Genomic DNA, 12,654 nt, shown 5'->3' on the forward strand with positions numbered 1-12,654 from the left:
CGAGTCTCACACAAAGCCGGGAATATTACACAATGTCACAGTGAGATGAGACGGCTCAAAGCGCTTCTCTTTAGTGGCGTGAGAAGCACGTCTTCAACCGGGCAAGGATAAAAGCACAATTGTTTGAGACTTCTGAAAGCTCCAGACTTTTGCAAAGGATGATGGGAGGAGCCAGGAAATACTAGACGGTACATTTAGAACAAGAATTAACTAATATACAAGTCTTAAACAGGGCAGGACTTCTGCTTACAATGGGTATCAGATAGGGCAAGATGGAGATGGCAAGACAGGGACAGCAGGGCAAGATGGAGACAGTAGGACAAGATGGAGACAGTAGGGCAAGATGGAGACAGTAGGACAAGATGGAGACAGTAGGGCAAGATGGAGACAGTAGGGCAAGATGGAGACAGTAGGGCAAGATGGAGACAGTAGGGCAAGATGGAGACAGTAGGGCATGTTGGAGACAGTAGGGCAAGATTGAGACAGTAGGGCAAGATGGAGACAGTAGGACAACATGAAGACAGTAGGGCAAGATGAAGACAGTAGGGCAAGAAGGAAACAGTTGGGCAAGATGAAGACAGTAGGGCAAGAAGGAGACAGTAGGACAAGATGGAGACAGTAGGGCAAGATGGAGACAGTACGGCATGTTGGAGGCAGTAGGGCAAGATGTAGACAGTAGGGCAAGATGGAGACAGTAGGGCATGTTGGAGACAGTAGGGCATGTTGGAGACAGTAGGGCAAGATGGAGACATTAGGACAAGATGGAGACAGTAGGACATGATGGAGACAGTAAGGTAAGAAGGAGACAGTAGGGCATGTTGGAGACAGTAGGGCAAGATGGAGACAGTAGGGCATGTTGGAGACAGTAGGGCAAGATGGAGACATTAGGACAAGATGGAGACAGTAGGGTAAGAAGGAGACAGTAGGGTAAGAAGGAGACAGTAGGGCATGTTGGGCAAGATGTCCATCAGTAAGGTAAGACAGCTGACAGTAGACAGATGGAGACATGTAGATGTATGCCACCCAACCTGCAGTCATTCAGGGGCTGAAATGATGTTATTGTTGAAGTTGAAGAACAGCTGATGGGACACAGGTCGGCCTGTCCTGCTCATATAAATAAACATGGCTGGCAAAGCTTGGTGCTGGGCCCCAAATGAACAGAGAATTTAGCACAGACAAAAAGGGATTACATTTACTGAAGGCAAAATTCTTCAACCAAAGGGGATATTGTTTCCCTCGTTAAATACTCCCGGCTCAGCGAGGATATTAAATCCACACAGTAATGTAATATGTGCTGGGAGAGTTTGGAAGCCAGATACTTAAATGAGATTGTAACAGGAGTTGCTCAATTTGCACCTGGTCTAATAAGTATTTATTGGCCACCTAGTTTTTTTCCTCTATCCCAGCTTCTATCATATCTCCCTGTTCCCCCATGTTCCTTTTACTGTTCCCTCTATCCCAGCTTCTATCATATCTCCCTGTTCCACCATGTTCCTTTTACTGTTCCCTCTATCCCAGCTTCTATCATATCTCCCTGTTCCACCATGTTCCTTTTACTGTTCCCTCTATCCCAGCTTCTATCATATCTCCCTGTTCCACCATGTTCCTTTTACTGTTCCCTCTATCCCAGCTTCTATCATATCTCCCTGTTCCACCATGTTCCTTTTACTGTTCCCTCTATCCCAGCTTCTATCATATCTCCCTGTTCCACCATGTTCCTTTACTGTTCCTCTATTCCAGCCTTCATCATATCTCCTTGTTTCACCATGTTCCTTTACTGTTCCCTCTATCCCAGCTTCTATCATATCTCCTTGTTCCACCATGTTCCTTTACTGTTCCCTCTATCCTAGCTTCTATCATATCTCCTTGTTCCACCATGTTCCTTTACTGTTCCTCTATCCCAGCTTCTATCATATCTCCTTGTTCCACCATGTTCCTTTACTGTTCCTCTATTCCAGCCTTCATCATATCTCCTTGTTTCACCATGTTCCTTTACTGTTCCTCTATCATAGCTTCTATCATATCTCCTTGTTCCACCATGTTCCTTTACTGTTCCTCTATCCCAGCCTTCATCATATCTCCTTGTTCCACCATGTTCCTTTACTGTTCCTCTATCCCAGCTTCTATCATATCTCCTTGTTCCACCATGTTCCTTTACTGTTCCTCTATTCCAGCCTTCATCATATCTCCTTGTTTCACCATGTTCCTTTACTGTTCCTCTATCATAGCTTCTATCATATCTCCTTGTTCCACCATATTCCTTTACTGTTCCTCTATCCCAGCCTTCATCATATCTCCTTGTTCCACCATGTTCCTTTACTGTTCCTCTATCCCAGCTTCTATCATATCTCCTTGTTCCACCATGTTCCTTTACTGTTCCTCTATCCCAGCCTTCATCATATCTCCTTGTTCCACCATGTTCCTTTACTGTTCCTCTATCCCAGCTTCTATCATATATCCTTGTTCCACCATGTTCCTTTACTGTTCCTCTATCCCAGCTTCTATCATATCTCCTTGTTCCACCATGTTCCTTTACTGTTCCTCTATCCCAGCTTCTATCATATCTCCTTGTTCCACCATGTTCCTTTACTGTTCCTCTATCCCAGCCTTCATCATATCTCCTTGTTCCACCATGTTCCTTTACTGTTCCTCTATCCCAGCCTTCATCATATCTCCTTGTTACTGTTCCTCTATCCCAGCTTTTATAACATCTCCTTGTTACACTACATTCCTTATCTGTTCCTCTACCCTTGCATCCCTCTATCCCAGCATGCAACATTCCTCCTTTATCCACCACTGCCCTTTACTGTTCCCTCCTTCCTCACTCCCTTCATCTTTCTCCTTTGCCCTTCTTCCCATGTTCTTCCCTCTTGCCTCAGTATTGAGCTTCTCCAGACTTTCATACTGGTTCCTATTCTTTCAAATGACTAGAGGAAAGAAAGATATTCTCATATACAATAGAATACATATTTACGGTTCCGTCAGATCTCCAGCTTGTGGATCATACAAAGGACCTAGAGATCTGAACCCACAGAATGTTTAGGGATTATTCATGCTCAACACGGTGACTCTAGGCGCTGTGATTCTCTCAAAAGAACCAGCCGTTTGGCTCCTTTGTTCTGGCACAAGAATGTGAGCTGCTCGGGAACAGTAATAATTTGGATACGTTTGATGCAAAACGAGAGATTATTTATATCCCGTTCACCAGCGACACCTGAGAGAGAGCCCCCCCCACCGGCTGCCAAACTCACCCCCACACTGCCGGGAAGGTTGGAAACCACTTTGGCGCATTGTAGAACTATAGATGTCAAGCTGTTTTCTGATTCTAATAATATTTCCCACAGTTCTATCCATTTCCTTTTACAGTTAAAAATTGGATAAAAAACAATGTTTGCAGAGGTGTCAAATACTCAGGTGTTTGTTACTACCAGTTGCAACTACTAAGTCTGTGCAACAGAAGCTGCAGCTTGTCATGTATCCTTTGTACTTTCATCTACATTGTTTCCTTTATGCAGACCCCTGTGATACCCGAGACCTTGTGTTAAGACCCATTTGTCCAACCCTAAGACTAGCCCTGCCCAAGGTCTCAGCAAAGAGAAATGAATGGAGCCAAGTCTGGTAGCTCCATCGACTTCCCCACCTTCTGTCTCTATGGCATCGGTGGCCCAGACCGTACCAGAGGGATATGCAGCTGGTAAAAAACCTTCCTACTATTATCACACAACTGTCAGCAGGGATGGCGAGAATTTATAGTTGAAGGTGGAACTAATACTCCATTGGTTATATAAGCTATGTTCTGCCTGGACTAAGGAATTCTGAGTTAAGCTTGAGCAACCAGAAACCATCAGTGGAGACTGCATCCATTACTACTGCCACCAAGAGCCCTACACGTGCCCCCAATGGCCAACATGGGCCTTTTTGCCACACTGCCACCCACTTGCCCTACTACTCACCCACTTGCCCTACTGTCTCCATCTTGCCCTACTACTCACCCACTTGCCCTACTGTCTCAATCTTGCCCTACTGTCTTCATCTTGCCCTACTGTCTCCATCTTGCCCTACTGTCTCCATCTTGCCCTACTGTCTCCATCTTGCCCTACTGTCTCCATCTTGCCCTACTGTCTTCATCTTGCCCTACTGTCTTCATCTTGCCCAACTGTCTCCTTCTTGCCCTACTGTCTTCATCTTGCCCAACTGTTTCCTTCTTGCCCTACTGTCTTCATCTTGTTCTACTGTCTCCATCTTGTTCTACTGTCTCCATCTTGCCCTACTGAAACCCCACCATCTCCTACCTGTAGACACAATAGTCCCATGGTGTTTGGTGGGGGGATATTAATCGCCATGTTTTGTGATTCTACACCTCACTCAGGTCCCCAGTGGATCAGTACCCACGGCAGGACCAGTATTCAGTGGTTTCTGCTCCCTTGGGTACAAACCCACTGGGAAACATGAGATCAGTTAACCCTTGCATAGCCCTGTGGTTGAACACATGACACCCCCCTGAAGGCCGCTATTGGTACGTTCCCTTAGGCCCAGTTTTACCCCAGTGGCGCTCAGTGCAGCCCAACTAGGGGGAACGCGCGACTGCTTTCCCCGATACAGAGCCTGGGAGCGGAGCCTTCCTTCATACATATGTACGAGGCCTTATCTGCAGCTCCCAGACACTGATGGATTTAGGGGTCTGACGCAGTCTCATGCTCCGTGCAGATAGGGAGTCTCGTGAGACAATCAGAAATTAGGGTTTTTTGTTTATTGTTTTTGTTTATTTCTATTCGCTCTGCCGTTGAGCTGGAGCCTTTCTGGCAGTGTCTCCAGGGGTGAAACTTTTCAAGCAAAAAAGGATTGTTATATTAGTAACAGGCCCAGAACATTCCTTCTCTGTATATTTGTATTTATACATATGGGTAGGAGGTGCCATAGTGTTTCCCTTAGACAGTACAGTATGGGGGGGTACAGCTTATTGTGTGCCCAGAACATTCCTTCTCTGTATATTTGTATTTATACATATGGGTAGGAGGTGCCATAGTGTTTCCCTTAGACAGTACAGTATGGGGGTACAGCTTATTGTGTGCCCAGAACATTCCTTCTCTGTATATTTGTATTTATACATATGGGTAGGGGGTGCCATAGTGTTTCCCTTAGACAGTACAGTATGGGGGTACAGCTTATTGTGTGCCCAGAACATTCCTTCTCTGTATATTTGTATTTATACATATGGGTAGGAGGTGCCATAGTGTTTCCCTTAGTAAATGTTCTGGAAGAAGAAGAATAAATTGGCGGCGGATAATTCCGTATGTGATTATCTAGATGCAAATTATTCTTTTTTTTCTAATTGCGCAGAAAAAACCCAATTTGGACAGATGTCTCTGTGTGACTTTGAAGGGCAACTATACCTTCATTTTTATACTGTGTATTCCATAGCTTTCCTGTAGAGATGTTACTGCTATTGGGCCTAAAATACCAGAGAAGGCAACCGAATTCCATCTTTTTTAGTTAAAGTTGCCTCCCTAAGGGGCATATTTTAAATGTTTTTCTTTTTTAATTACCTCTACCCACCCCCGGACAATCGTGGCTCAGTCCAACGGTGGAACCGGCAGAGATTCATAGAAGAACAAAGACAACAGAGAGACTGAATGTGTTGGAAAACATTGCACGGAAGGGTCCATCGTCCCCCAAAGCCAATGAGAAATGAAATGCCTGCCACCTACTCAATTTCTTCAGGGAAGAATATTTACTTGGATTGGTCTTGACGGCCGACTCGTAGGAGGGGGGGAGATGGGAGAGGTTCTGGAACGATCTGGAGAAGGACAGGTCGTATGGCTCGGTGGCAGAGGTCAGGATGTTGTTCATCCGAGGTTTCTCTGTAAAGAAGGAAGATAAAGGGTAAATCAGTGCATTAAGGATGCGTGGGTTGTCTGCAAATGAATATGTTGGTTGTAAAGGAAGGGGGGGGGCGTCAGCAAGAGATAAATAAACATTGTGTTCTCACTGAGAAGATCCACCATGTTTTTGAAGGCTAACTAAACCTCAGAACTTAAAGTAGGATAAATACAGTGCCAATACCATGTATAATACCCCAGAACCCACAGCAGGATAAATACAGTGCCAATTCCATGTATAATACCCCAGAACCCACAGCAGGATAAATACAGTGCCAATACCATGTATAATACCCCAGAACCCACAGCAGGATAAATACAGTGCCAATTCCATGTATAATACCCCAGAACCCACAGCGGGATAAATACAGTGCCAATTCCATGTATAATACCCCAGAACCCACAGCAGGATAAATACAGTGCCAATTCCATGTATAATACCCAGAACCCACAGCAGATAATACAGTGCCATCCATGTCATAATACCCCCAGAACCCACAGCAGATAAATACAGTGCCAATTCCATGTATAATACCCAGAACCCACAGCAGGATAAATACAGTGCATTCCATGTATAATACCCAGAACCCACAGCGGATAAATAGTGCAATTCCAGTATAATACCCCAGAACCACAGCGGGATAAATACAGTGCCAATTCATGTATAATACCCAGAACCCACAGCAGGATAAATACAGTGCCAATTCCATGTATAATACCCAGAACCCACAGCAGATAAATACAGTGCCAATTCCATGTATAATACCCCGAACCCACAGCAGATAAATACAGTGCCAATTCCATGTATAATACCCCAGAACCCACAGCAGGATAAATTACAGTGCCAATTCCAGTATTAATACCCAGAACCCACAGCAGATTAATACAGTGCCAATATCCATGTATAATACCCCAGAACCCACAGCAGATAATACAGTGCCAATTCCATGTATAATACCCCAGAACCACAGCAGGATAAATACAGTGCAATTCCATGTATAATACCCGCAGAACCCACAGCAGGATAAATACAGTGCCAATTCCATGTATAATACCCAGAACCCACAGCAGGATAAATACAGTGGCCAATTCCATGTATAATACCCAGAACCCACAGCGGGATAAATACAGTGCAATTCCATGTATAATACCCCAGAACCACAGCAGATAAATACAGTGCCATTCCATGTATAATCCCCAGAACCCACAGCAGGATAAATACATGCCAATTCCATGTATATCCCCAGAACCCACGCAGGATAAATACAGTGCCAATTCCATGTATAATACCCCAGAACCCACAGCAGGATAAAATACAGTGCCAATTCCATGTATAATACCAGAACCCAAGCAGGATAAATACAGTGCATTCCATGTATAATCCCCAGAACCCACAGCAGGATAAATACAGTGCCAATTCCATGTATAATACCCCAGAACCCACAGCAGGGATGAAATACAGTGGCCAATTCCATGGTATCCCCAGGACCCAGGGATAATACCAGGCCATCCATGTAATCCCAAGCCCACAGTCAGGATAAATACAGTGCCAATCTCCGATGTATAATACCTCCAGAACCCACGGTGGGATAAATTACAGTGCCAATTCCATGTATAATCCCCGATAACCGCACAGGCAGGATATAATACAGAGCCAATTCCATGTATTAATACCCCAGAACCCCACAGCAGGATAAATACAGGGCCAATTCCGATGTATTAATTAACCCCCAGAACCCACAGCAGGATTAAAGACAGTGGCCAATTCCATGTATAATACCCCAGAACCCCACAGCAGGATAATACAGTGCCAATTCCATGTATAATACGCCCAGAACCCACAGCAGGATAAATACAGTGCCAATTCCATGTATAATACCCCAGAACCCACAGCAGGATAAATACAGTGCCAATTCCATGTATAATACCCCAGAACCCACGGTGGGATAAATACAGTGCCAATTCCATGTATAATACATCTGTTTATTGTATGAAATGTATCGGTGTTGGTTTAGTGAAATCAAACTCAGAGCCCATAAAAACACTTCCATTCCTGCAAAACTGTAAATGGAAGAATAATTGCCCCCCGTTCCTTACGGCAGTGAATGAGTTTATTGATACAGTGGCAGGAAGTTATGTCCCTACAATAAAACGTTATATACGATATGGAAACAAGCGCCGGCCGTTTAGATGCGCCATGTGGCCCTATAAATCCCCGTATCTGCCACTGCAGCATTTATTGGCCTGTGAAGTGGCCCGGATGAGCGAGGATCAATCACGAGCCAATGAGATGCTTTATTACACATTAGCGCTTACCCCCCGCCCCTTTCTAATATTATGTATTTACTGCCTCATGTAAATGTCCCAGTAAATAAGATAAATGATTGGCTGTTCCGCGACGGCAGAACTCTGGGGATTTACAACAAGGAATGTGTCGCCGCACAACGACGGGCAGGGAATCCGGCAAATAGGGACAGAGGGGCCCCAGCGGAACAGTCAGTACTGGGAGTTGTATGGCGCTACCCAGGGCTGTAGGTGGGCAGGAACCATAGAGAGCTTGGAGCTGCCATGATCCCTCTTGTCTGTTTCAGCCATATGGTCCTCTCCCCATCCTTACTAACTGCCAAGATCTTAACTTCCATCTTGCCTTTCTGCCTCTTTATTACCGTATTTTTGTAATTCTGTCCATCTATTGTCATCTCACTCTGATGCCTCCAACTTGCTCTTTTGTCACCATAATGTCCTACTGTAACTATTCTGCTCTACTGTGCCCAGCCTGTCCTACTATTGCCATCTTGCCCTACTGTCTCCATCTTGCCCTACTGTCTCCATCTTGCCCTACTGTCTCCATCTTGTCCTACTGTCTCCATCTTGTCCTACTGTATCCATCTTGCCCTACTGTCTCCATCTTGCCCTACTGTCTCCATCTTGCCCTACTGTCTCCATCTTGCCCTACTGCCTCCATCTTGCCCTACTGTCTCCATCTTGTCCTACTGTCTCCATCTTGCCCTACTGTCTCCATCTTGTCCTACTGTCTCCATCTTGCCCTACTGTCTCCATCTTGCCCTACTGTCTCCATCTTGCCCTACTGCCTCCTTCTTGCCCTACTGTCTCCATCTTGTCCTACTGTATCCATCTTGCCCTACTGTCTCCATCTTGTCCTACTGTCTCCATCTTGCCCTACTGTATCCATCTTGCCCCACTGTCTCCATCTTGCCCTACTGTCTCCATCTTGCCCTACTGCCTCCATCTTGCCCTACTGTCTCCATCTTGTCCTACTGTATCCATCTTGCCCTACTGTCTCCATCTTGTCCTACTGTCTCCATCTTGCCCTACTGTATCCATCTTGCCCTACTGTCTCCATCTTGCCCTACTGTCTCCATCTTGCCCTTCTGTCTCCATCTTGCCCTACTGTATCCATCTTGCCCTACTGTCTCCATCTTGCCCTACTGTATCCATCTTGCCCTACTGTCTCCATCTTGCCCTACTGTCTCCATCTTGCCCTACTGTCTCCATCTTGCCCTACTGTCTCCATCTTGCCCTACTGTCTCCATCTTGCCCTTCTGTCTCCATCTTGCCCTACTGTCTCCATCTTGCCCTACTGTCTCCATCTTGCCCTACTGTCTCCATCTTGCCCTACTGTCTCCATCTTGCCCTACTGTCTCCATCTTGCCCCACTGTCTCCATCTTGCTCTACTGTAAATGATTTGCCCTCCTGTTACTAGCGCCACTCCCCAATAGAGCCAATCTGTGATGCCCCAGTAGGTGCCTATAACAGACCCCCCTACTTGCAACAAACCAATCTCCTGTTTGACAGCAGAACACCCAGCAGAGGTCTCTCTCACACAGGGGCAAGTGGGGCTTTTTCCCAGGAATCCCTGCAGGCCAGAGCCGGAGAGAGAGCGGGCACAGCGGGGGGTTGGCAGCGATACAATGGCAGCTCCACAGGCCGGGGATTAATACATTGCACAATGTTTGCCCACAAGCTGCCCGGGATTATAACCATCGTTAATTTTTAATAACCGTGTTTACCTTAAATTTAGCCTGAAATAAAGAAGCGCATCTCTCTGCTCCATTAATCCTTTGTGCTCTAAATAACGGATTTTATATTTATCCCTCTTGCTTTAAGGAGGATTAGTGATTGTTAAATAACTCAAATAAAGGACTTATCCTACAGCATAAACATAAGCTCTTCCCTCCCCCTATCCCTTACACTGGGACATCTACTCTGATTAGTATAGGGGTTATAGTCCAGTTATTCCCTTTATATAAACAGTACAGTATGGGGGTACAGCTTATTGTGTGCCCAGAACATTCCTTCTCTGTATATTTGTATTTATACATATGGGTAGGAGGTGCCATAGTGTTTCCCTTAGACAGTACAGTATGGGGGTACAGCTTATTGTGTGCCCAGAATATTCCTTCTCTGTATATTTGTATTTATACATATGGGTAGGGGGTGCCATAGTGTTTCCCTTAGACAGTACAGTATGGGGGTACAGCTTATTGTGTGCCAAGAACATTCCTTCTCTGTATAGTTGTATTTATACCTATGGGTAGGAGGTGCCATAGTGTTTCCCTTAGACAGTACAGTATGGGGGTACAGCTTATTGTGTGCCAAGAACATTCCTTCTCTGTATAGTTGTATTTATACATATGGGTAGGGGGTGCCATAGTGTTTCCCTTAGACAGTACAGTATGGGGGTACAGCTTATTGTGTGCCCAGAACATTCCTTCTCTGTATATTTGTATTTATACATATGGGTAGGGGGTGCCATAGTGTTTCCCTTAGACAGTACAGTATGGGGGTACAGCTTATTGTGTGCCAAGAACATTCCTTCTCTGTATAGTTGTATTTATACATATGGGTAGGGGGTGCCATAGTGTTTCCCTTAGACAGTACAGTATGGGGGTACAGCTTATTGTGTGCCAAGAACATTCCTTCTCTGTATAGTTGTATTTATACATATGGGTAGGGGGTGCCATAGTGTTTCCCTTAGACAGTACAGTATGGGGGTACAGCTTATTGTGTGCCCAGAACATTCCCTCTCTGTATATTTGTATTTATACATATGGGTAGGAGGTGCCATAGTGTTTCCCTTAGACAGTACAGTATGGGGGTACAGCTTATTGTGTGCCCAGAACATTCCCTCTCTGTATATTTGTATTTATACATATGGGTAGGGGGTGCCATAGTGTTTCCCTTAGACAGTACAGTATGGGGGTACAGCTTATTGTGTGCCAAGAACATTACTTCTCTGTATATTTGTATTTATACATATGGGTAGGGGGTGCCATAGTGTTTCCCTTAGACAGTACAGTATGGGGGTACAGCTTATTGTGTGCCCAGAACATTCCTTCTCTGTATATTTGTATTTATACATATGGGTAGGGGTGCCATAGTGTTTCCCTTAGACAGTACAGTATGGGGGTACAGCTTATTGTGTGCCCAGAACATTCCTTCTCTGTATATTTGTATTTATACATATGGGTAGGGGGTGCCATAGTGTTTCCCTTAGACAGTACAGTATGGGGGTACAGCTTATTGTGTGCCAGAACATTCCTTCTCTGTATATTTGTATTTATACATATGGGTAGGAGGTGCCATAGTGTTTCCCTTAGACAGTACAGTATGGGGGTACAGCTTATTGTGTGCCCAGAACATTCCTTCTCTGTATATTTGTATTTATACATATGGGTAGGGGGTGCCATAGTGTTTCCCTTAGACAGTACAGTATGGGGGTACAGCTTATTGTGTGCCCAGAACATTCCTCTCTGTATATTTGTATTTATACATATGGGTAGGGGTGCCATAGTATTTCCCTTAGACAGTACAGTATGGGGGTACAGCTTATTGTGTGCCCAGAACATTCCTTCTCTGTATATTTGTATTTATACATATGGGTAGGAGGTGCCATAGTGTTTCCCTTAGACAGTACAGTATGGGGGTACAGCTTATTGTGTGCCCAGAACATTCCTTCTCTGTATATTGTATTTTACATATGGGTAGGGGGGCCATAGTGTTTCCCTTAGACAGTACAGTATGGGGGTACAGCTTATTGTGTGCCCAGAACATTCCTTCTCTGTATATTTGTATTTATACATATGGGTAGGGGGTGCCATAGTGTTTCCCTTAGACAGTACAGTATGGGGGTACAGCTGGGGGTACAGACGGCACTGCTGGGCTCTACATACAGTCACGGCAGACAGTGGTTACATATAACATATGAGGTTGCCCTTGGGGGGGCTCGCCGTGCCTCACCGTTAGTGGGGGTCTGGGACGAACTGTTCAGAACAAGGTGATTGTAGTTTTGCTGGTGATCCCCTGTAACAGAGAAGAGATTGTACAGTCAGTGAATGGCTTCCTTGGCTTTATCAGTGGCAACAAGCAGACATATAACATGGGGGGTGGGTAGATTTGGGGCACATCATAGGCAGGAACTGAGGAACTGCAATAAGGTTAGTATGGCAGTTACAGGGAACCAGATTCTTCCAGCTACAGCCATACAGCCCATACAGCCCATACAGCCATACAGCCCATACAGCCCATACAGCCCATACAGCCCATACAGCCCATACAGCCATACAGCCCATACAGCCCATACAGCCATACAGCCCATACAGCCCATACAGCCCATACAGCCATACAGCCAACAGCCATACAGCCCATACAGCCCATACAGCCCATACAGCCATACAGCCATACAGCCCATACAGCCCATACAGCCATACAGCCATACAGCCCATACAGCCCATACAGCCCATACAGCCCATA

At 45.3% G+C, this 12,654-nt stretch overlaps 1 protein-coding gene across 5 annotated transcripts in view; it reads right to left on the reverse strand.

The window, feature by feature from the left end:
• shisa6 (shisa family member 6) overlaps positions 1-12,654 on the reverse strand; it is a 283,418-nt gene that overhangs the window by 2,638 nt on the left and 268,126 nt on the right. For 3 of the 5 annotated variants that reach the window (XM_031894477.1, XM_031894475.1, XM_031894476.1), the window contains 2 exons: positions 12,142-12,204; positions 5,709-5,861 (listed from right to left, as the gene is read on the reverse strand). In XM_031894477.1, the coding sequence (XP_031750337.1) occupies positions 5,709-5,861; positions 12,142-12,204 (216 nt within the window). The remainder of the gene's footprint in view (positions 1-5,708; positions 5,862-12,141; positions 12,205-12,654) is intronic. The other 2 variants (XM_031894478.1, XM_031894479.1) reach the window with 2 other exon arrangements.

Source organism: Xenopus tropicalis, chromosome 10 (assembly GCF_000004195.4).
Source record: "Xenopus tropicalis strain Nigerian chromosome 10, UCB_Xtro_10.0, whole genome shotgun sequence".
In the NCBI taxonomy this organism is placed as follows: Eukaryota; Metazoa; Chordata; class Amphibia; order Anura; family Pipidae; genus Xenopus; species Xenopus tropicalis.